The sequence below is a fragment of the Panicum hallii genome, chromosome 7 (genome assembly GCF_002211085.1).
Source record: "Panicum hallii strain FIL2 chromosome 7, PHallii_v3.1, whole genome shotgun sequence".
NCBI classification, from domain to species: Eukaryota; Viridiplantae; Streptophyta; class Magnoliopsida; order Poales; family Poaceae; genus Panicum; species Panicum hallii.
This window is the reverse complement of record NC_038048.1, coordinates 43,651,525-43,675,181: the sequence shown is the minus strand read 5'-3', so window position 1 is coordinate 43,675,181 and position 23,657 is coordinate 43,651,525. Positions and strand designations below refer to the sequence as shown.

Genomic DNA, 23,657 nt, shown 5'->3' with positions numbered 1-23,657 from the left:
TCTCTTAACTCTTATGAACAATTATTTTCATAGGGACCCTATAATATCCAAGTAATTAATGAATGTGATATGATTGGATGAATGGAACCTTGATCCTCTTTGCAAAGTGCTTGGGAATTCTTTTCACAAAATTAAAAATACAATAGCTTATCTCCTCAAATAAATATGAAGTCCTACCAGAGCTAAAGTTTCAGCATCATGCAAAAACTTTTTGATCCTGCAACTTGTTTTTGCTTTGAGCTTTGTCAAACTCTTTGACCTTTGTCAAAATACCTCCTGATTTGGATCGCGATCCGATTTAGGAATATTTTATAAATTTTGGACTTAATATTTGCAGAGTACCCACTGATTTGGATTGCGATGGATCGCGATCCGATTTACGGTCTTTTTTGAAAACATCCGGTTCTAATATTTTCAGAAAGACCCCTAATCCGGACTGCTCGGCGGCTCCTGACCACCGGCGGTGGCGGCAAGCTCACCACCGGCCCAACAGACGGCGCCAGGCCGCATGCGGCCCCCGAAGCTGACGGTTCCGCGCCGCCGCCGCCGGCGACATCCCGGTCGCCGCCGTCTTCTCGGCCCGAGCGCCGCCACGGAGATCGAGGAGGCGCCTCCCTCCCCGCGTCCTCCGTCCCGCCTCCTCGCCCTGAACGCGGCGCGCGGCCTTGGCGGCCTCGCTGCAGCGGCGGCGGCAGGGACCGCGGGTCTGGGAGGCATGGTCGACGAGCTGCAAAGGAAAGAGGTGCTGCTGGCGCTGCTGACAAGCCAGCTGAAGCAGCTGCGCCGGGAGCGCGACGGGGGCGCGTCCAGGTGCCTGGAAAGCTGCGCAGGGAGCGCCGCGGAGGTACAAATGCTGGAGAGCTGGGACGATGCACGAGAGCTTGAACAGCTGGAGGGCAGGATGCTGGAGCGCGGCGGAGGTACAGATGCAGGCGTTCAGGGAATCCCTCAAGGCCTCTAGGCTTGGGAGGAATTCTGGAAGCCGGTCCCCGTGCTTCAGGCTTCAGCGCACGAACAGCAATATTTGGCAGAATTTCTTTCTGTCTTTCATGCATCCATTGACCTTGCATCTATAACGATGATAAAAACATGAAATTAATTTTTCAACAACAAATTTAGTACTCTACAAAAAATAGATGTGTATATTGGAGTACTTTTTTTACTAAGCTAGCCTTCAAATCATTAATTAATACTGACCAAACATGTAAGAGTATATTTTATCTCATCTAAAGTACATACTGTTCTTGCAACTGACAATGACGTAAGCGTGTGTTTGGTTGGGGGAACGAGGGGAGCGGAGCGGAGCGGAGCGGTTCCATTTCTGCACGTGTTTGGTTGGAGGACGGTGGAGCGGAGCGGAGCGGAAGCGCTCCCGCGTACGAATATTCGGTCAAGATGCGGAACGACCTCGCTCCGTCAAAACGAGCGGACGCGAGCGCTCGCGTCCCACGCGCCCGCTGCCCGTCACCGCCTGCTCGTCTGCCCCCGCACGCAGGTGAGCGCCGCCCCTGGAGCCCCCCGCCCCCACCCCCCACCCCGGGCGCCGCCGCCGCCGCCGGAGGCCCCCCCCCCCCCGCGTCGCGCGCCCGGGCGGATCTGCCGCGCCGGCCTGGAGCCCCCGCGCGCCGCCTTTGGAGCCCCCCCTCCCCCCCCGGGCGCCCCGCGCGGGCCGTGGTGGATCTGCCGCCGGCCGGCCTGGAGCCCCCCCCCCCACCCCCCGGCGCGCCTGCGCCTGGAGCCCCCCGCGCGCCGGCCGCCGGAGCCCCCACCCGCGCCGCCGGCGGAGCGCCCGCCCCCCCCCCCCCCCCCCCCCAACCCCGGGGCGCCTGCGCCTGGAGCCCCCCGCGCGCCGGCCGCCGGAGCCCCCACCCGCGCCGCCGAAGGAGCGCCCCCCCCCCCCCCCGCTGGAGCCCCGCGCCGCTGGAGGCCCCCCCCCCCCCCCCCCACCGGCTGGAGACCCTGCAGCGCTCCCCCCCCCCCCCCCCCCCCCCCGCCCCCGCGCCCTGTCTTGGTTCTTGGTTGTGCACAGATGTTTCCTGATAGCCTGCTGTATTCTTTTCTGATTCAAAGCTTGCATTATGTGTGCACAGTCTTGATCTTTGTCTCTGATTTTGGCAGCTCGCAGGAGAAATTTGGAAGGCAGCATGCACGCCTCGGAAGGTAGAACGTTATGTCTTACTGAATATATGCTTTGTGTGATTACTTGTTATGCCTTAGAAATTCGCTGGTGGCTTCTCGTGGGACATCAGATGCCTGGGGCAGGCACGTGCCGTCACGTGAGGTGACGAGCGTTTCGCTTCGGGCTGGAGATCTGGGCTTGGATGGTACGCCCTTTGGGCCCAAGAGAAATGGGCCTATACTGCGTCGTTGACATTGGGATTGGGCCGTGATCAAGTATGAAGCAAATTCTGCTCAGCAACACGTGTCCCCGAATTGCTCATTATGCCCAGCACGATGGTCTAGTCTACAGATTGACTAGATGTACTGCAGACAATTGGGATGGTCACAACTTTACAAGAGCAAATAAACGGGAAGGAGCTTGCATTTACTAGGAGGAACCAGAAAAGGAGAGGTTTCTCCAAATAAAGAAAAGAAAAGGGAGAGGGAGGACTGTATTGTTTGATTGGCATAGGATGAACAACGCAAGCAATGGATGCCTTGAGAAAGTGAGAAGTTGCCAAGCTGAGTTTAGAGACTAGACAGCGAAAGGAATGCTAAAACTCGAGCAAACTTGCCATGTTTGCATAATTGCATTGCGTTGCCTTGCACCGGCGGCGTCACGGTGTCGACCCTGGAACGCTCACCGTTCGACGCCCCGCGCGTTCCCTCTCTCCGTTGGCCGCTGCCGTCGTGCGCTCTTGCCCGCCGCCCGATATCCCAATCGTCCTGACGACGTCGGCGGCATCGAGTGCGGTGGACACTGGACACGGACGCCATGGCCACCTGCAGTAGCAGCACCCTCCACCATCCCCTCCAGGCCTCCTCCGCGCTCCCGCTCATCAGCTGTGCCAGCGCGACGTCCAAGACCTCGGAGCTCGGAGAGTCGGAGATTCACTCCTCCAGTCCTCCCGCACCCACACCGTAGGAGGACCACGGCGTCATCATCGGGGACTTGCCTTCAGGAGCTCGAAGAACAAGGACAGCGACGAAGCCCTTGCACCATCGGACTGCTCAACGACCGCGACATGGCGGACGGCAGGAGGAGGCGAGAAAGAGCCAAGCGAGAAAAGGAAGATCCTTCACCGGGCGTCGGCAGCATAGCGTCCTAGGCTCCTAGCTCCGTAAGGCTGATCGACGAGCGTGCCAGGCAGCTTTGGATGCCGGCGAAGGAGCAGGCGGTGGCCGGTGGGGAGAAGGAGAGGGCGCGCCCGGTACCCATATACAGGAGGGCTAATCTGTAAACTTGTAGGGGTCAAAGTGAAATAATTCGGATCGCGATTACTAATTGAGATCCTAAATAGGGGGTAAAGTGTAAACTTTTAGATCGCGATCCGAAATTAGGGGGTAAACTCAAAATATTTGGATCGATGTGTACAAATTAAGAATTCTAGGTGGGACTGCGGGGTGCGGCGTCCCCTCCAGCATCGATACGCCGGTGGCTCTGGCCTCTCCGGTGACACCCCGCGGCGGCGGACATATTCCTGAAACGAAGTATGGCGAGTGCGCATCACATCATCCAAAATCTGAACGCCCTTCCCTGCCGAGCGCTGCAGGACCGCAGGAGCGGGCGTCGGACGGGGCTAGCCGACGCCGAGGGAGAAGACGGTCTAGGTATCCATATAGAGACTGTCCGGGACCTGGAGCGTGGCACTGCCCTCCACGACGAGGTGATTCGCGGAACCCGCCACAGGCCAAAGCCCGGACGCATTCGCGATGAGCCGTCATGGGTCTTGCTCCGTCATGGGTCTTGCTCCGGAGTGTGCTGCTCTGTTTCCTGCTTTGTCCTGCTTCGAGTTCTATTGTTTCAAGCTGCAGCGCAGAGTAACCTTCCTTGGCCTACAAGGTTTGGGAGTCTCAACGTTGGACGCCATTGGCAGCTTTGCAGCAACATAGCAACACCAAAAGAAAGTGCATGACAACATGATGGTAGGCTGATTGGATTTTGGAGCAGTCGAGCAGACATTTGCAATTGTCACAGCTTCACAACAAGAACCAAACGGGAAAAATTGCTGCATACGCTTGGAGGAATAAAGGCTGGGAGAAAGGGGGGAATGTATCTGATTGGCGTGACAATGGATGCTTGGGAAGCAGCCAGGCTGAGCGGTTAGAGACTAGAGAATGAAAACAAATGCTATATAAATCGATCGAAAGGAAACAACTTTGCCATGCGGCATCGCATTGCGTTGCGTTGCACCGGCGGCATCACGGAGTCGGGCCCCTGGACCGCTCCTCCTCTGACGCGCCCCTCGTCCCCTCGCTCTCCTCCGTCGTTGTGCGCCCGTGCCCGCCGCCGATCTCCTCGATCATCCTGACGACGTCGGGGGCGTCCGGGCGTGCGTCCGGCGCGGTGGACACGCACGCCATGGCCACCTGGAGCAGCGCCACCATCTCCTCCTCGGCGCTCCCGCCCATCCGCACCAGCTCCGCGTCGAACATCTCGGCCGTCCACTCCTCCCGCACCACCGACTGCACCCACCGTGGGAGGTCCACGGCGCCGTCGCCGCCCTCCAGGGACGCGTGGTGCGCGGGGGACTTGCCCGTCAGGAGCTCCAGGAACAGCACCCCGAGCGAGTACACGTCGGACCTGAACGTCGGGCGGCGCGCGTCCACGAGCTCCGGCGCGCGGTACCCGCCGCCGCTCCCGCCAGGGCGCGCGGGGGCCGGGGGGAAGATCTGGTGGAGGCAGTAGTCGGAGAGCGCGGCCGCGTCGGGGTCCGGGCGCAGCAGGAGGTTGGAGGACTTGACGTTGCCGTGCGCGAGGCTGTGCGCGGTGTGCAGGTGCGCCACGCCGCACGCGGCGCACAGCGCGGTCCGCATCCGCGCCTCCCAGTCCATGGGCGTCCGGCCGGTGCCCCGGCTGCCTGTGTCCAAAACCACGGTGCGTTAGCATCTCCAACGACACAATAATGCACAGACAGAGAAATCAATGTCTGAATATGCTGCTATTTTCATCATTTTGTATAGCAAAAATTCAGACATCATTTGTCCCTAATTCAGGCCAGGGCTTAATTTGTCTACAGTAGTAATACTGGTGAAAACAATCATTTGGCGTTTTCATTACAGAAATACAATTTCCAACTGGACATTGGCTGCATGAGCTAGTCATTTTCCATGGAATGGAGTCAATGGACCACCAGTGACGCAGAATTATAACTTGAACAAAAATACAGTGATGCGTGCACAGTGCCCTACTCCTTTTCAATTACATTTAGGCAGCAAAATGGTCAAGGAAGGGAACAAAGTAGGTGTAGTAGGTAGAGCGATTAAACAGAGAAACAGCAACATAATTGTACCAGCAATCGGCAACGCTTGTTGCCGGTTGGCGTCTATGCACAAAAACATGCAAGGCTGGTGTAACTTAACTGCTATGAGTATTGGTGCCAACTCGATGAATTACGTCGAATAATGCAGCATGATAGAGCAACGAAAAACAATAGAAAGTCATAAATACTAGCATGTTTCCCTAAAAAAAGAGCATCAGACATGTTCGTATGCCAACGCATCTGATTAGGACGATCAATCAAAACCTTGACTTTTTGCCATGCTTTGTTCAGTGTTCTTAGACACTGAGCAATCAGAAGTTGGTGGTCAGGATATATGGAGGATAACTGAATTTTGTTTCAGTAGGCAGCGGGGACACATTGACTGGGAAGCAGGCCCCACAGGGCAATGGTAGTGGGACTTGTTTGAGGTGGCAGCGGGCACAAGAGGAGCAGCCACTGCTGCACTTGTGAGAACTGAACGGCACCCATTTTCTGGATGAGAGTGGTTGCATCCTTGTATTCTAAATCATACTCTGATAGCATCTGTATACGCAAACCTGACAGTGAAGTGAAGACTGTCCTCAAAACGGCGACGGCATGGACAGTTCCTTGATCACAAGAATTCAAAAGTGAGGACGCCATCGCGGATAAGCGATGGCTACGGAACCATAAATTTAGATTTCAGTCCCTGTCAGATGATTGGCCCTAAGCCAACAGGAATCTGAATTCTGAGAAAAAGGCTAGTCAAATTGCAAATGCTCCCTCTCAATCCCTTTCAAGGGATTGGAACCTAGTAGAGCACAGCTGAAGGAAAAAGGGTGGAGTAGCTAGCGGCCTCCCAAAGACCGTGCCCATGGTTTTGCTATGCTAGTGACAAGAAGTTGCATGAATGATTGGAGCGAAGGATGGTCCTGTCAGTATGAGTAAGCGCTGCAGTTGACACAAATTTTACACCACTCAGGCCGGAGGTCTGAATCGCTCGGTTTAATCTTTGATGCATACAGGGATGCTGAAGGCCAGTGCTGCTGATCTGGACCCTCGTGGAGCCTTGAACTCAGGTCTGAACGAACGATATACTAGCTGCTTGATCTACACTCCATGGTATGGTACTACCGTACTAGCAGTACCGTGTACTACAAGATGTTAGAGGTACGCGACGAACCAGAGGCAAACATTCCGCGGAGAAACACCGTACCTGTGCGCTGTGCTGCAGTGCCCGTTTGCGTGCAGATGGAGCAAAGCAAACTAGCGGCTCCGTTGAGTTTGAGTAGGCTCGGAGCTACTGTAGCGTTGAATTATGAATTGGGTGCTCCAAGGCAGCGGCAGCCGACAAACAAGGGTGCTCCGGCTAATGTTCTCGTACCACCTAGTACTCGTACTCCGGTTGCAGGCAATCATGCCGGCAGGGCATGTCGCCGGCAACCCCAATTTCCAATCGTGCTCAGCTCGACCCCATTCCGTGGCTCGGCATCCCAAGCGAGAATTTTTCTCCGCTCCAACATTTCCCCAAGCCAATCAAGCGCCACACGACGAATCTAGCAGCACCATCCCATCCTCCTCCCTCCGTCACTCGCTTGTCAAATCTATCGCATGCTCATGTCTTTCGTCTCTCTCAGTCTCACAGATTCGCTCACATTACAGGCAGCCTCCCCCTCTCGCAGCAAACCGATCGCACACCTACCACGTAACAGTACTCGTAGTGCCAACTACTCCTAGCAAACACAAACACCTACACCGGAGAGGATTGCAAAACCGCGCGAATCCCGCGCAACGCCGGCCGAATGCGGCCGGAATCCCCTGACCGCGCGCACCAATGGCAGCTGGTAAGCAAGTTCGGTGAACAGAAAAGGAAAGGCTCTGATCGATAGATGACTCACCGTGGAGCCGGGCGGAGAGGCTGCCGCCGGGGAGGTAGTCCACGACCAGCAGCTTCTCGTCCTTGGAGTAGTAGTACCCGCGCAGGGGCACCAGGTTCCGGTGCTCCGCCGCGGCCTCCACGCACGCCGCGAACTCGCGCCGCGCCATGGCCACGTCCCGCAGCCGCTTCACCACCACCGTCGTCCCCTCCTCCAGCACCGCCTTGTACGACGTGCCCAGGCTGCCCTTCCCCAGCACCTCCGCCGACGCGCGCAGCAGGTCCTCCAGGTCGAAGCTGTAGTGGTGCTGCCTCGGGCCCTGCTTCCCCACGAACACCAGGCGGCTCCGCTCCGCCGCGCCCGCCGCGGCGGCGGCGGCGGCCACGCTGATGTCCTTGGAAGACGAGGTGAAGTCGCCGCCCGTCATCTCCCCTGACGCCGTCGACGGGGTCAGGCCCCGGGTCGGCGGCGTCGTCTTCACCTCCTCCTCGCCGGTGGCTGCGCGACGGTGGTGGTGGACGGCGCACAGCGCGAGGAGCACCAGGGCGAGCAGCGCCGCGGCCCCGGCGCCCACCGCAATGGCCACGACCGCCGCGCCGGACAGCTTCCTCTTCTTCTTCGACGATTTCACAGGGACACCGGGAGGAGAGGGCTGGCATGGCTGGTCCACGAGGGGCGGGCCGCAGAGGCCGACGTTGCCGGCGAAGGACTCCGGGGAGAACCGCGCGAGGGAGCTGGGGATGGAGCCGTTGAGGTCGTTGTAGGAGACGTTGAACACCTCGAGCTGGCGGAAGCTGAGACTCGGGAGGCTGCCGGAGAGACGGTTCCCGTCAAGCCTCAGCGACCGGAGCCTTGTCAGGTTGTTGAGCGCCGACGGGACGGCTCCGGTGAGGCTGTTGCGGGACAGCGCGAGGTGCTCGAGCGAGGCGAGCCGGCCGACCTCGGCGGGGATGGCGCCGGTGAGCAGGTTGCCCTGCAGGTACAGCGACCGGAGCCGCGGGAGGCCGAACAGGTCGCTGGGGATGTCCCCGAGGAGGCGGTTGTCACGCAGTGAGAGGACCTGGAGTCCCCGCAGCCCGCCGAGCGTGCCCGGCGGCACGCTGCCGATGAGGCCGATGCCCGGGAGGCGGAGCTCGACGACCGTGGCGTTGGCCGCGTCGCACCGGACGCCGGTCCAGGCGCAGGCCGGCACGGACGCGTTCCACCGCTCCTGCTGCGGCGGATCCGCGCCCGCACAGGCGAACGCCACGGTGGATGTGCCCCGCCCGACTCCAGCCGGGCCGCCCCCGTCCACCGCCCACTCGAAGCCCCCACGCGCCTCTAGCTCCTGGCGAGCGCGCGGCCACCCAGAGCCCCCCGCCCGCCTAAAGCCCCCCGCGCCTCCAGCTCCCGCCGGCCCCGCCCGGCTGCCTGCAGGCGCCCCCCCCCTCCCGCATGGCTCCTCGCTCCTTGATCTGTTTGTTGAACTTGATCTGTTCAGCTTCGGTCATTCTTTATTTTTAATTTTAGCAGTTCTCAGAAATTGGAATGAAGCCATTCCATTTAATCTGGCTCCCCAACCAAATAATCTGGCTCCCCAACCAAACGCACCCTAACAGCGTATTGCCATCACCGCATGGTTCTATCAGAGCGCGTTCTGATGAGCACTCTAATTTCTGTAACTTTGCAGTCATAAATCTAGCGATCGTTAAATGGTGGAGGTTTCACGGAGAGTTGATGCTCATTTTTTTTAATAAAGAAATGATGCTCATTTTGTAGTGCTAAAAATTATTGCGCACATCCAACCTCCAAGAAACTTCGGTAGAACCAAGCGTATTCGGATTAGTCGATAAAACTACTGTATTAGGGGTGGTATTAGAGATGGTAACGGATCAATGATCCTAGAGATTTTTTATAATCTAACTTAATTTTTATATTCTTTTAGTTTAAAATTAAATAAGATTAGAGCCCAACCTCTAGATTATTTAACATTACCCCCTAATACCCGTTCATCGATACCAATATTTTATTTCTTCCCTTTTCGCCTTTTCCTTTTCATTCCCTTTCTTTTTTTTTCTTTTTGTTTAGCGGGTTTGATGATGATGCGCACTCAAAACTTTCAGGCCGAAAGAACCAATCGGCCCAACCCGGCCCAACTTCCTTCCCTCGTTCCCAGGCCAACGGATTGAGAGGGAAAGGGAGGCGACCGCCGCCTGCCCGCCTCCGCTCTGCTCCACCGAAGCGAAGCGCCACCTCCCAAGTGTTTCGAATTCTCCTCTCGCGGCCAGCCTCCTCCTCCTCCCGTCTACTGGCACGGGATGGCCTCAAGTGGAGGAGACCCTTCAGGACTCGTCGGTAAGCCCTAGCTGGCTAGAGTTTTTTCGAATTTGTTCAGGTGGAGCAACCGGACCAAATCCAAATCCTTCCTTCTCTTCAGTTAATCCGGTGCTAACCAAATGCAACTCTTTAAGCAAACCGCTGTTTGATTCGAAGATTCGTTTCTTAATCCATCCCCTCGACGGGGCTGGGGGCATGTGCTGTGATCCTGTCGCCCGTAGAGACATGAGTACCCATGATGCTAATTCTCGCATTGCGTCCTCCTCCGTGCCCCAGGTGCACGTGTTAGGATTTCGTTACTCTGAAATCTGAATCGTTCGTATGATTTGGTTATTCTTCCTGATCGTTCTGAATTGTGGAACATTTGGGGGCTCACCTTAACCCCCATGACCTCAACTTACGTCTTCTCCCGTATGGTTCAAAATGCAGTGGTGGTCCTAATTCTAAAGGCCGAGCCAGGATGTTTTTCTAGAGTAGCAGTCCACTGAATATTTATCTGAGTTTTATTGCATGCGCACATCGAGTTGAAATTTCTGTAACTCAATTGGGTACCATTCTGAGCGCAGGCCGAGGAGTATGCATGATGAGCACCTCGTGGAGAGACAAGCAGCACCCCAACCTCATCAACTTCATGGCCACATTCCTCGCTGCAAACTCGTACCGCCTCAACTTCCTGTCAGTTTCTCCGGTTAGCACCCCAATTCAGAAATCCATTGATTTGCTCTTGCGTGTCTTTATGTATATGACGTTATGACCTGATCGAGTGAATTCCAGGACTTCATCTTCAACAATGGGGGCACATCTGTTGCTTTTGTCTTTGAGACGAATTGGGATTCTGAAAAGGAAGCTGCTGTCTTCAGCAGGTGAGGCCGTGAGACTCTTCCTGGTTATACTTGTTATGCATTGCATTTGTTGTGATGGTGATGTCAGTATCGGAATGCCTTTGCAGGGTGAATACACTGAAGAGGCAGTTCAAACATCTTTATGTTGTTGTTGTCCTTCCCACAGGAGAACAAATTGAATCATTTAACCAATCATATTTCAAGTATGCACCTGATATTATGTTAAACATGAAATGTTCGTTGTAGTTGTGTCATTGTTATTCATGCAGTTCTTATTCAAGGTACGGCATGGTGCTTGGCTGTCCTACATTTGTGCCTGTTTGTGATCCAGAGATGGGATTTGAGAAGATTGTAAAGATAGCTCATGCTCGTGGAGGTAAATCTCTACATTCTTTTCTGAAGTTCCTGGCTCGTGTTCAAGTCCTGAACCGGAAGCTGCTATTGATAACATATCTTCTTTCTTCAGTATGCAAACAGCAAGACATTATCACAACTATGAGGAATGAGGTAATTTGAGATCCTCCCAGATACATGAGCGTACTATTTGTGTAGCTAAATTATTCTCTTGCTTCTCACTTTAGCGGGCGCAAGCTGTTCAGTGCATGGATGCATTTTTACGAGTGCTAACGTCCATTCCTGGTATTGACACTCATGATGCAAATGCGGTATGTGCCTAAAAATTTCCTTTTTCTGTAACTCTATGGTTTCTTGATTACTTAGATATCAATGTTAGCTGGTTAGTTCCGAGTGCTTTGCAAGTTCTTTCTCTAGGGATAACAGATACGGATTCAAACAATACACATTGTTTGTTTCAAGAAGTATCATTATTTCACTTGTCATCTGCACTCATTATTCTGAAAATTGTGAATGATAAGCCACAGTACCTGTATGGTATTCAGAGCAGATCAGGACTTAAATATATTTTGGAGCTTTGCGTGCAAATGATATTGGGTTTATGCAGCTATTCAAGAATAATAACTGAGCATGTTCTATGTTGTGCAAATTGAGTTGTGCTCTATTCACCAGTGTGCTAATCTGCTTATTAGCCTCGCCTGTAGTTAAGTAGTCAGGTTCACTGTAAACACAAGTTGCCTATTATTTGTTTAACTTTTCCATGCTGTTTACCATGGCGTGCTTATTGATAGTGATGCTACTTTTTATTTGTTTATTTATTTCTAAGCTTGCCCAAGCTATTGGCTCCATTGAAGCAATTGCAAAGGCATCCAAGGAATTCATCCTGGAAAACACTGATCTTTCCACTGAAAAGGCACAGAGGATTTTCAGGTTCTTCAGGGATCCACAGTACTACTTAAGCCCTAAAATCAACTAATATTTGCAGGTATTCTTCTCCCCCACAGGAAATATGTAGTGATTGGTTTACTCAAAGTATGTGTCAATCATTTGGTATTTGCTCTATGAAACTGTCAGCCTACTGCCTTTCTTTGTTCTTAATTTCTTATTCCATCAGTTGATGTTTGGCGTGAGGAATGCGCTAGCATAAACAAACATGATTTATTTTCTTGAATTTGATCTCTAAGTAGTATATGCTGATAAGAACCTTATGATTTGCACACCAACTGGCACACCCACTAAAAGGTCATGTCTGCTGAAAATGATGAACTTTTTCGATTCCTTTGATGCTCAAGTTTCATGTGATCTTGAATGTTTCTACCGTTGGTAGAAAGATTAGGATCCCGTGATGCTGAGCTGCTGATACAGTCTCCTGATTTGCAGGCAAAGTCATACCGATTGATTCGAGCCCGTCCCTGTTGAAGCTGGCAAATTAGTGTGGCGATAGTTGGATGCATCCCGGGCAAGCTGTAATTCTGCAATAGCCAACTCGCGATATAGCGGAAGACGAATGATGATGCCGCACTGTGACAGACACTGTAGAACTCGTGCATTCTGTAGTTCTGAACTTTTGTTTCTGTGTAGCATCCCATCCCCGTTTCCTTCATTAAAAGAAAAGATGATCTCTGTTTCTTGGGTTTGGAACCGTTTCGTTCCAAAGCGGTTGGGATCTGATGCCGCGTGGGACGGTGACAAAAACTGATGGGCAGGCAGTTTTGCCCTTGATCACAGAACAAAAAGGAATACAAACACGGGCATCACCACCTGATGGTCACTAGAGTGAAACAGATCGATGCACTCATCCTTTATTTGATGATGATGCACTCAAGAAAAAATGCACATGCCAAACAGAAACAACCATAAGGTCTACACGGCTCGAACTAAATCCGTAGGTGAAAAACACCACCTGACCTGTTTCTTGGTCAAACATTCATCAATTACAACACTATAGAGCAGTCTGATGCTGCAAAGATAAGGCTAAAAACCATGTATCACCAAGTTCTTATTATTGCCAACTGACACATGGCCTCAGTGATGCTCATCTTCATCATCATCATGCCCATCTGGATCACCTCCATCGCCAATGACCTTGAGCTGTACAAAGTCAACAAAATAGAATATTTCAGCCACTGCTAACCAACAGCAAAACCAATTACCGCTGTACATCTTTTATAACAATTGGTCAAGGAATTGATTTCAGTTACCACAAAGTACTGCGAGCAGACTGGACACTCGTGGTTTATCCTTTTCCAACCAAAACCAGACAACATCATGTTCATCCTCTGCAATAAGCCCGGTGGAAAAATTAACAGCCAGTTATGGCGAGTTACATATTTAACGCTTACAACCGAGATATATGGTTAGCCTTGATGTACCTCCTGCGCCACCAGGACAGCCAACTATTCTCTTGTTATAGTAGGATTCAATCACAGCTGGTTCCTCCTGCAGGTAAAGCATTCAAATGAACAATCTTGCAGCACAGAAAGTCTTGTATGCAAAACCAAAATACAAGGGAGAGAGTGATCAAGTATTTCCACATATCTAGACTTAATATGCAGGCAGTGTCAGTACATGGTATGCATATGAGGACATGCTTGGGATTGAAGAATAGGAATAGCAGAACCACAGACAAGTGAAAACAACAGTATACCCAGTTGTGCATTAAAATTATAATATATGATTGTTTTGTTAGGTTGCACGCTTACCTACACAATTACCTAGTTAAGTGATACTAAACCCACCTATCACTACCAGGGCTCCTTTAGTTAACATGAGCAACATATGTAGGTAGTGTATTCAATCACAGAATGATCAACTGCGCCCCTTAAGCAAGAACATTGGAGTCAGTGTATGAGTTCACCATGAAAGACTAGGAAGTTGATGAATTGTAATTGAAAATATCTAAGTGCAATGCACAACACGATACAAACAAATCAAGCCTGACACTCAATGCAAGCTCCAAGTGACAAGTCAGTGCATTTATGACCAACCAATGGTTTATCTAGAAAAGCTCCTTAAAATAATGCAGCTTAAGCACGATACATTTCAAGTACTTTATAATTTGCCATGCCCAATGAGGCATATTGAGTACTTTATATGTTCAGACCATTGACCAATTGTGCAGCATAGAAAGTCTGGTATTCAAAACCAAAATAGATGGGGAGGGAGCGATCAAGAACTTCCACATATCTAGACTAAATATACAGGCAATGTCAGTACTCAATGCATAGGAGGGCATGCCTAGGATTGATGAATAGTGGACCACAAACAAGTAAAAAACAACAGTCTAAACCTATTATGCATTAAAACAGATTTGTTAGGTTTGTGCTTTGCCTTCACAGTTGTTTAGCTAAGTGCAAAACCAGCTATACAACCACATATGGCTACAGGGCTCTTTTGGTTAACGGGAGTGGCACATGTGCTAAAGTGTATTCAATCACTTCAAGATCAGTGCACCAACTCAGCAGAAAGCACAGAAGGATAGGAAGTTGAAAATACGAAGTGCACTCCACAACAAGCACTGATACTTAATGCAAAGCTCGAAGTGACAAGTCAGTGATAAGCTACCCTGGTATTTCGTTTTCATGTATGACTGACTGATGGTGTATTGGAACAACTCCTTCAGGAATTGCAGCTTAAGCATGTAACATTTCAAATACTTATAATTTGCTATATTACATGATAAACAAGAGATGCATCTGGTGAGCCAAAAATGTTTACTTACAACCATGCTAGAGTGATGTGATATGTCATAAGTTGTCATTAGCACAAGTTGATGCAGGGAAAGACTACTGTGCACATTTTTGTCACGCGGCTATCACAAATTGAACAACTGGCAGGCCAGCTAGAGATGAATCCGAGCTACAGCCATGCGCATTTTCTATACCAATCACATAGTTGGTGCGATTCTACAAACTCAGGTATCGCACGTAACAAATATATATCAGCGCAGCACGCAGCAATCAACTCACCTTAGTGCCAAAGGGGCCGACGGGAGGATCCATGTCGAACCTCTTCTTCCCCTGGACAAACACGGGGACAGATTCAGATCAAATGCCGCCGCAGCCCCCCTAAACCAAAACTGACACCCCTCACCTGGAGCTCCGCCTCGAGCTCCTCGCGCTCCAGCCCCGTGGCGATCGGCATGACATCCTCGACCTTGGTCGGCGCCGGCTTGTCGCGTGCGTACCCACGGGCCACCGATCAGAACAAGCCGCTCGGTGAGAGCCGGAAGCAGCTGCAGATCTCAGGGCCGGGCCGGGGACGCTTACCAGGAGAGGAGAGGAGGGGCGAGGTGCGCCGGAACGCGGCCGGCGCCGTGGAGAGGGGCGCGGCGCGGGCGGAGGACGACGATGTGGCGGCGGCGGCGGCGGCAGCGCGGCGGAGGGAGGGCGCTAGGGTTTGGAGGCGGCGCCACATGGCGGCGGCGGCGGTTGCGTTCTCGGGTCGCCCCTCGCGGAGGTGGGGGGTGGACGGACCGACGGAGATGCCGGGGGGTTGTCAGGTGCCGAGGTGCGTGGGCTTTGGAGCTCCCGTTTCGGGCTGGCCGGTGACCGCACCCACCCGCACGGCAGCAGGAGCGAGGCCGGGGTTTCCAATGCGCCGTCGCTATAGCGAAAACGTAGCATGCGCCCGAAGAAATTCAAAGCACGGGCGGGCTGTACGCTGCGCGCCACTTCACGAAACGCCGCGGCCATCGTTGCCGTCGACCGCGTCTCCGGCCAGCCATGTCACGTCGTGGAGACGTGGATCCACAGACACCGCCCACCGCGCTACGTGGCGCATACAGATTGATGCAATGATGCTTATGTTTATGTCAGAGCAAGAGCATAAGGTTTGGCCTTTCAAATTTGGCCTTCGGTTGGTTGCCACGCCAAGTTACGCGTGAGCTGGCACTACGAGAAAATAACGGTATGTTTGGTTGGTTAAACGGCTGAGGCGGTCACATCTCTCCGCTCTTGCTAGCGGTTGATTTGGCGCCGCGGGTGTGGCTGCTACTTGCTCCGCCTGAGCCTCTGTGCGCCAGACCTCGCGGTTGCTGGTTGCAGTTGCACCGCTCATCAAAACCACCCGAAGAGCAAGTATAATGGATCCAGTCAGCCGGCGAATACAACCCACCACGTCAGCTCAATAAGAGTTGGAGGAGCGAGAAACGCAGGACGGGCGGTTCGCGACTCGCTCGTTCGAAGCGGCGGACCCGAGACGGAATCGTCCGCTCCCAGCCCGTCATCGGCGATTCTGCTGGCGATTGTTCCTCCTCTCAATCTCCTGCTCCCCCCGCTTCCCTTGCACCAATCTCCCTGCCAAAACTAGCTCGCGCGCGCCAAATCGATTCCCTTCGCTCCAAATCGTTTCCACGTATTGATGGATCTAAGTCCCCCCAATTCCACCCAGCTCATCCTAAATCGCCATATCCAAACCCTAGATAGCCATAGCTCCTCTTCCCTGCAAGATGCCTCCATCCAAGAGGACCTCTGCGACGGCGCTAATGGAGATCCCGCCGACGTTTAGGACTCCCCCAATCGGTGCCCAACCTGTTCCACCAACAACCACCCATTCTATGTTCGCCTCTGGTGCTTGGTGCCCTCCATATCCACAGCAATCCATGGCGCCCTCCTCTACTCCGTACTGGATTCCCGGGCTACAGCATCCAGGCACGGCTAGTTCATCGGCTCAAGGCCCTTGGTGGGCACCTCCTTCATCCACGGATATAGAAGACTCTGAGATGCAAGTTTGGTAAATGTTTCCTATACTCTTAGTTGGTCGAATATTGATGAGTAATCAAGTTTTTGGTGCTGTAATGGTGATAAGTTTTTGGTGCTGTAATGATGACAAGTTAAAGACCTAAGCATGTTTTTGATCTTTTTGGCTATCTGGAATGCTTGGATGTCCTCCTGCATTTTTGTTCTAAGCATTGATGTCCTCCTGCATTTTTTTCTCTAAACATTGATGTCCTCCTGCATTGTTGTTCTAATGATTTAATGTTATCTTATCTTGATAGGGGAGTGGATTCTATCCCACCTAGTGGTATGTTTAATTTTTTTTTGACTAAAAACACACCTAGGCATAGTCCTGCACAGCCGTGAGCACTGGTAATTTATCGCAGCCGATCAGTGTTGGTGATGACACCAATGAATCTGATTGTCCTAGGACTGGGAAGGGCTTGTTATTTACAAAAGAAGAGGATATTGCACTGGTTAGTTAAATTTTTTAATTCAAATGTTCCCATCCGTTATCTGTTAATTAATACCAATGCAATGAACCACCTTCTCTGATAATATTGTAGGTTGGTGCATGGTTGAATAATTCAAATGATCCAATCCATTCAAATTACAAGAAGAACGAGCAATATTGGAAAGAAGTTACTGCTGCCTACAATAGCGCCATCCTAAAAAACCGTGCAAGGCTACTCAAGCAAGTCAAGGATCGATTTGGAAGAATTAAGAAAAGAGTTGCATGGTTCTGTGGTAACTGGAAGGAGGCTAATGCTTTGCGGGCTAGTGGTGAATCCGATGCGGACTTAATGGATAAGGCACTGAACCTTTATGAAGAGGAGCACAAAAAAGACGGCCCATTTCTGTTTAGGCATTGTTGGGATGTTCTGCAGAAAGAATCGAAATGGGACGCCTATTTGGAGCACCTTGCAGAATTGGATCTAGACAAGAGGAAGTACAATGTTGATGATGATGTGGAGCAGCATTTCTCTGTACAAGATGATGATAAAGAAGAGAGGCCAATTGGGGGCAAGAAAGCTAAAGAACTGCAGAAACGAAAAAGGAAGGATGAAGCTAGCATTATAGATCTTGAATATGAGCTCTAGATATTTATTGACACTCAGAACAAAGAAAGTGAAGGGCGTAAAGAGATGCTAGAGACACAAAAGCGTGTGTCTAGTGAGAATATTGAAGCTCGGAAGCTTTCTTATCTTGCGGCAAAAGAGAACAAGAAGTCAGCCATGATAGAAACATACCGAGAGCTGTTGAAGCAAGACACAACTGTTATGGCAGAAGATGTAAGATCTGAGCATGTGTTAGCATTGCGGTGCCTCAGGGAGAAATTATTTGGCAACACTAAGGTACTACCCGGTTCATATACTGAGCTGTACTGTTTTATTGAATTATGCATAGCTTCTGAATTACTTAGAGATTCAACAGCCCAACTATTATGCAATGTAATCTGGTAAGATAGTCATCAGTCAACGGTCCAACTACTGTGCATTGTAATCAGGTAAAATAGTTACCAGTCAACAGCCCAACTACAATGCATTGTAATGTGGTAAAATAGTTACCAGTCAACAGCCCAACTACAATGCATTGTAATCTGGTGAGATAGTTACGAATTTCATTTAATTGTTCTTAGCAGAACATCATGCAATAGAGCACATCTATATAGTGCTACCTTCCCACCTTCATTTTCTGCCAACCATATCCACCTTCCTTCTCCTCTATCTTCCTCACTCTCTATGGCTGATTCATCTTCCTACTCGGATAATTCCAATGATCTAGCCCCATCCAAAATCATGAGAGAGTATGTTGTTGAGCAGAGCGTCCTAGACTCTTTTGCTAGGAGGCTGGCAACGAAGATCAAGGCTAAAATCTCAAGTGGGGTGTCGAAGAGATAATATGGTCCAAGAAAGAGCATACCTAGGGATCAGGTAGGTGCTCATCAGCGGGTTGTGGAGGACTACTTTGCTGCAGAACCACTCTACCCCGAGAGTATGTTTCGTACTAGATTTCGTATGAATAGGCGCCTCTTCTTGCGCATTGTGAACTCCCTTGGATAGTGGTCTCCCTATTTCACTTACAGGACAGATTGTGCTGGTCGAGTAGGTCTCTCACTATTGCAAAAAAGTGCACAGCAGCCATGTGCATGCTAGCATATGGCACTCCTGCTGATGCCCTTGATGAGTACCTTAAGATTGGGAAGTGTACTGCATTAGAATGCTTGGACAAGTTTGCACGAGGGATGATTGAGGTGTTTGGTGGGGAGTACTTGAGGCGCCCCACACGTGAGGATCTTGAGCGCATACTGCAGGTTAACGAGTCACGTGGTTTTCCTGAAATGCTAGGGAGTATAGACTGCATGCATTGGCGCTGGGAAAAGTATCCTTTAGCATGGAGGAGGCAATTCACTCGTGGTGACTATGGAGTACCAACCATAATTCTAGAAGCAGTTGCTTCCCAAGATCAGCATATATGACATGCTTTGTTTGGAGTTGCTGGTTCAAATAGCGATCGCAATGTGTTGAACCAGTCTGCACTGTTTTTTGATGCACTAAAGGGAGAAGCCCCTCAAGTTCATTTTTCAATCAATGGTAATGAGTATAACATAGGTTACTATCTTGTTGCTGATGGTATATACCCAGAATGGGCTGCCTTCATGAAAACTATACTGGTTCCCCAAGCTGAGAAGCATCGGTTTTTGCCAAGCAGCAGGAAGGGGCAAGAAAAGATGTAGAGCGTGCTTTCGGGGCATTGCAGTCACGTTTTACCATTGCTCGTCGGTCTGCACGATTGTGGAAGCGCAAGAATGTTGGGAGAATCATGTTAGCTTGTGTGATTCTCCACAATATGATAGTGGAAGATGAGAAGGAAGAGGCGACCATCCACATTGACTTGAATGAGAGTCCAGGGGCATCATTTGCTCTACCTCCTGAAGTGAATGTTGGTGGCAATTTGTGCTTCGCTGATGTGCTGCGTAGAAAAGCTGCTTTCCATTCACGTCGCAGCATACCCAACTGAAAAATGATCTCATCAAGCACATATGGCATAGGTTTAGAAATAGGCATCATAATTAATCATGGTATAATACTACTACATATTTCTATATTTTCCAATTAACATTTCATCAACATGTTTTCTTACAAACATATGTTATTTCAGAACCTTGCCATGATGTGGTCATTGCTGGCTACTGATGTTCCTTGTAGGTATATATTCTCTAACATAGTTTTTTTTCATTAAGTGAAGATTTTTGTTTCAGGTTTATTCATTTTTTCACTTTTCAACTTGCATTGTTGCTACTGAACTGCTGATACAAAACAATTTGGCTGCTCCTTTCTACTGTAGATCCAGCTCCTTTCTACTGAAGATCCAAGCATGGTTGTGCCTTTATCGTCGTCGTTTAGATTAATAACCGGTGACTTTTGTAATACTTATTGTCAGTGTCATGGTGATATCTGTCATCATATTATCTACTAGTTAATATGAATTATATTTTCGTTGATCTGTTTGGTATATCCCAATGGTCCCTGGATGAGCACGTGTGGTTTCTGTATTGTGTTGATTCATATATAGCTATAAAGATCTTGATCACATCAAATTGTATGTACATGCCTGCATTACGTGCTTGCTCTTAAATGCAATGACTCTCTTAGCCAACCTACTAGCCAACTCTATTATACGAACCGGCTGTGTTGTGTTGAAGGCTCAATGTGACGTGGCTAATGCATTCCGCCGGCAGCTGGCTAAACCATTAGGGGAAAATTCCCTGGAAGGCCCTCAAGAAAATGACGCTTCCTTCTATGGCCCTGGAAAACTGAGACGCCCTTCTGTGGCCTCTTTTTTATTTTCGTTCCCTTCCACGGCCCTCCCGTTAGATCCGTTTGCCCAATCTGTTAGGGTTTAAGATTTGAGGTGAGAAGAAAAATATGTTGGACACAACTGCCCCTGCCACTCCCACACACGCCCCCGACCCATCTCCTCCATCCTATCCCGTGAGCGGCGGGCGGCGGGCGGCGAGCGGCGGGCTGCGGGTGGGCGGCGCCGGGCTGCGGGCGCGCGGCGGGCGGAGGGGCGGGCGCGCGGAGGGAGGACGGCGCGCGGAGGGAGGGAGGCGAGCGGAGGGGCGGCCCGCGGAGGGAGGGCGGCGAGCGGAGGGGCGGCCCGCGGAGGGCCGGCGCGCGGAGGGCGGGCGGCGCGCGTGCAGGCGGAGGGCGGGCGCGCGGAGGGCGGGCGGCGCGCGTGCAGGCGGAGGGGCGGGCGCGCGGAGGGCGGGCGGCGCGCGTGCAGGCGGAGGGCGGGCGCGCCGAGGGCGGGCGGCGCGCGTGCAGGCGGAGGGGCGGGCGCGCGGAGGGCGGGCGGCTCGCGTGCAGGCGGAGGGCGGGCGCGCGGAGGGCGGGCGGCGCGCGTGCAGGCGGTGGGGCGGGCGCGCGGAGGGCGGGCGGCACGCTGCCCGTGCAGGCGGAGGGCGGCGCGCGTGCGGGCGGGCGGCTTGCCATACAGAACTCGTGCCATAACAAGTGGTACGAGCTGCCCACTGACGACCCCGAGTGGTATGTATGTGGTGGATGCAATTCCATTATTTCACGCAAGTGAGAAACCTCAGTAATTGGGTGCATGCCAATAGAACAGTACTTCTATGGTCTTTAGTTTTTTCAGGATTTAGTTGTTGTGCTTGGGAGTTGGGAAGAACAATTATTGTAGCATTTGTACATGTCTTGTTGCTTCAATAATATAGCAAACTTTTTCTCATTGATGTTTCAGAGAATTGTTATTAGAATGTTTACTAGTGTTTGCATGCTTAACAAGTGGTGTCTGTCATAATATCAGAATAAACATCAAGCAGTGCCTGTTTTATGTGCGCGAGGTTTCAATTTAGCCATGCCTATCTGTTGGCTTCATCTGACATTACATTACAGTGTATTGCTCATGTGTGTAGGAGAATATAATTGATAGGATGGATCCAAAATCAACTTATTTGTTGGAAATTAAGCTTCTTGGCAATCCAAAAAAGGTCAGAAAGGATGTCCGTTGTTTTTGCTTTGACAAGGTTGTTGACAGTGATACAACAAATTTGAAAGACTTGGTCGATGAGATCACAGATATGTATCCACCAGGTTATCTAGAAGTAGCACATGTTCAGTACTATGATGCAGATTTGAAAAGCTTTCCAGTAGTTAATACCGACCAAGAGTTGATGTTAATGTTTGAGAAACATATTGACAGTAAGGTCGTGCACATGTTCATTGCATACAGTGATCCATCAGGATGCTATGAGCCTATCATTGAGTGGGAGGGTTATCCTAGTAATAGCAATTAATTTTCTGAGCCTGAGCCAACCATACCTAGCAGCAGCACACAAGCAAATGAGGAAACCTCTACAGAAAACCCAATCACCGGGAATGAACATGTTGGTGTTGATGAGGAGGGTCTGTATCTAAAGATCAAACCTGTACTTGATCTCGCTGTCGTTGCTTGTAACAAAAAACAGGACTATGTTCCCGAGGATGAGGATGAGGATGAGGATGAGCATGAGGATGAGGATGAGGATGAGGATGAGGATGAGGTTAGTGATGATGATGAGTTTGTTGGAGATGAGGAACCCATTACCTATGACAAAGAAGACCCTCCAATGACAGTAGGCTCCAGTTATCCGAATATGTATGAATTCAAGGTGGCACTATCTCAGCATGCAATCAAACATGAATTTGAGTACAATACTATCAAGAGTGCACCGCATAGATGCACGGTATATTGTTCAAGGAAAGTTGAAGATAAGTGTCCCTGGAGGCTACATGCTTCATCTAGGAGCAGGAGCTGCACTGTAGTGGTAAGAAAGAATCAAAATCTGGTTTTTCCAGCTTTGTGCATGTTCATTTTTTTTTGACAATGATATTTATTTGACCAAGCCATATTGTTGTAGGTGAAAAGGAATCATTTTGCTCATAGCTGCTCAAGCAGTCAAAGGAGTACGAAAGTGAAGAATGCAACCAAATTTTGGATATGCGAGAAGGTGAAGGATTGGCTCATTGCAGATCCTTGTATTGGAGCAAAAGCATTGCAGCAGAAGCTTAAAGATCACTACAAGGTGAAGATCAATTACAAGAGAGTTTATGCGGGTAAGGAACTAGCAACACAACAACTCTTTGGTGATTGGAATGACAGCTTTGATAATCTGTTTCGGTTCAAGGCACAAATTGAGAAATCTTGTCTGGGTAGTTTAGTAATTATTGATCATCACACAATCAATAGCAAGATCAGATTTAGAAGATTATTCTTTACTTTGAAACCTTACATAGAGGGGTTCCTAAATGGCTGCAGGCCATACTTGGCAATTGATAGCACCTTTTTAACTGGCAAGTACAAGGGACAGTTTGCTAGTGCCACCGCTATTGACGGCCATAATTGGATGTATCCAGTATGTGTCGGTGTTTTTGCTTCTGAAGATAATGAAAATTGGATCTGGTTCATGGAAAACCTTAGGCAAGCCATTGGATCACCAAGGGGGTTAGCTATATGCACAGATGCAGGGCAGGCAGTGATGAATGGGGTAACAACTATTTATCCAGAAGTAGAACATAGGGAATGCATGCATCACTTGGTTACCAACTTCAAGAAGAGGTATACTGGCAAAGTGTTTGATGACAACCTTTGGGCAGCATCTTACTCATGGAACCCGTACTTGTTTGAGAAGCATTGGGCTGCTATGGATAGAGAAAACCCTGCTGCAGCTGCATATCTAAGAACTTGCCATACTAAGTTCACTACGCCAAAACAGCAAATAGGAGCAAGCAATCTGAGACAAGCCTCTAAGGGCACGTCTCAGATTACAGAAAGAAAGACGCGGTAAAAATGCGGGCGCGGCGCTGCGTGGGGTGGGGGAGGGTAAGAGACAAATGCCAGACGGGCCGTGGTAGGGCACGTCTCCGATCATTTTAAGATCTGAGATGCGCCTTAACGTGGCTCGTCTCGCATTTATTCCCACCTCATTGCGAGACGCGCCGTGGGAGGGCTTGTCTCCGATCATTTTATAAAGCCACAGAAAGTAATGCGAGACGCGCCTTACTAAAGCTCGTCGCGCATTACTTTCTGTGGCTTTATAAAAATCGTTGACAAGTAATGCGAGACGGGCCTTAGTAAGGCTCGTCT

At 50.6% G+C, this 23,657-nt stretch overlaps 2 protein-coding genes and 1 pseudogene across 3 annotated transcripts; 1 reads left to right on the top strand and 2 right to left on the bottom strand.

Moving 5' to 3' along the window:
- Positions 1-1,433: 1,433 nt before the first annotated feature.
- On the top strand, positions 1,434-12,427 carry LOC112898787 (protein PARTING DANCERS-like). Of its 2 annotated transcripts, none has more exons than XM_025967077.1 (11): positions 1,434-1,495; positions 2,119-2,160; positions 9,382-9,613; positions 10,162-10,283; positions 10,370-10,458; positions 10,545-10,640; positions 10,719-10,813; positions 10,904-10,944; positions 11,019-11,102; positions 11,618-11,776; positions 12,157-12,427. In XM_025967077.1, exons 3-10 carry the CDS (start codon positions 9,577-9,579, stop codon positions 11,765-11,767), a joined length of 714 nt encoding a protein of 237 aa, XP_025822862.1. In that variant the 5' UTR covers positions 1,434-1,495; positions 2,119-2,160; positions 9,382-9,576; the 3' UTR covers positions 11,768-11,776; positions 12,157-12,427. The 2 variants fall into 2 exon arrangements, with proteins under 2 accessions (XP_025822862.1, XP_025822861.1); XM_025967076.1 differs by having other exon boundaries at positions 1,441-1,495; positions 12,172-12,427.
- On the bottom strand, positions 4,074-8,896 carry LOC112900846 (probable inactive receptor kinase At2g26730). The gene is made up of 3 exons (XM_025969638.1): positions 8,892-8,896; positions 7,301-8,751; positions 4,074-5,021 (listed from the first exon to the last, which is right to left on the bottom strand). Exons 1-3 carry the CDS (start codon positions 8,894-8,896, stop codon positions 4,363-4,365), a joined length of 2,115 nt encoding a protein of 704 aa, XP_025825423.1. The 3' UTR covers positions 4,074-4,362.
- A 242-nt stretch (positions 12,428-12,669) lies between the features above and the next one.
- LOC112898788 lies at positions 12,670-15,433 on the bottom strand (annotated as a pseudogene).
- Between the last annotated feature and the right edge of the window lie 8,224 nt (positions 15,434-23,657).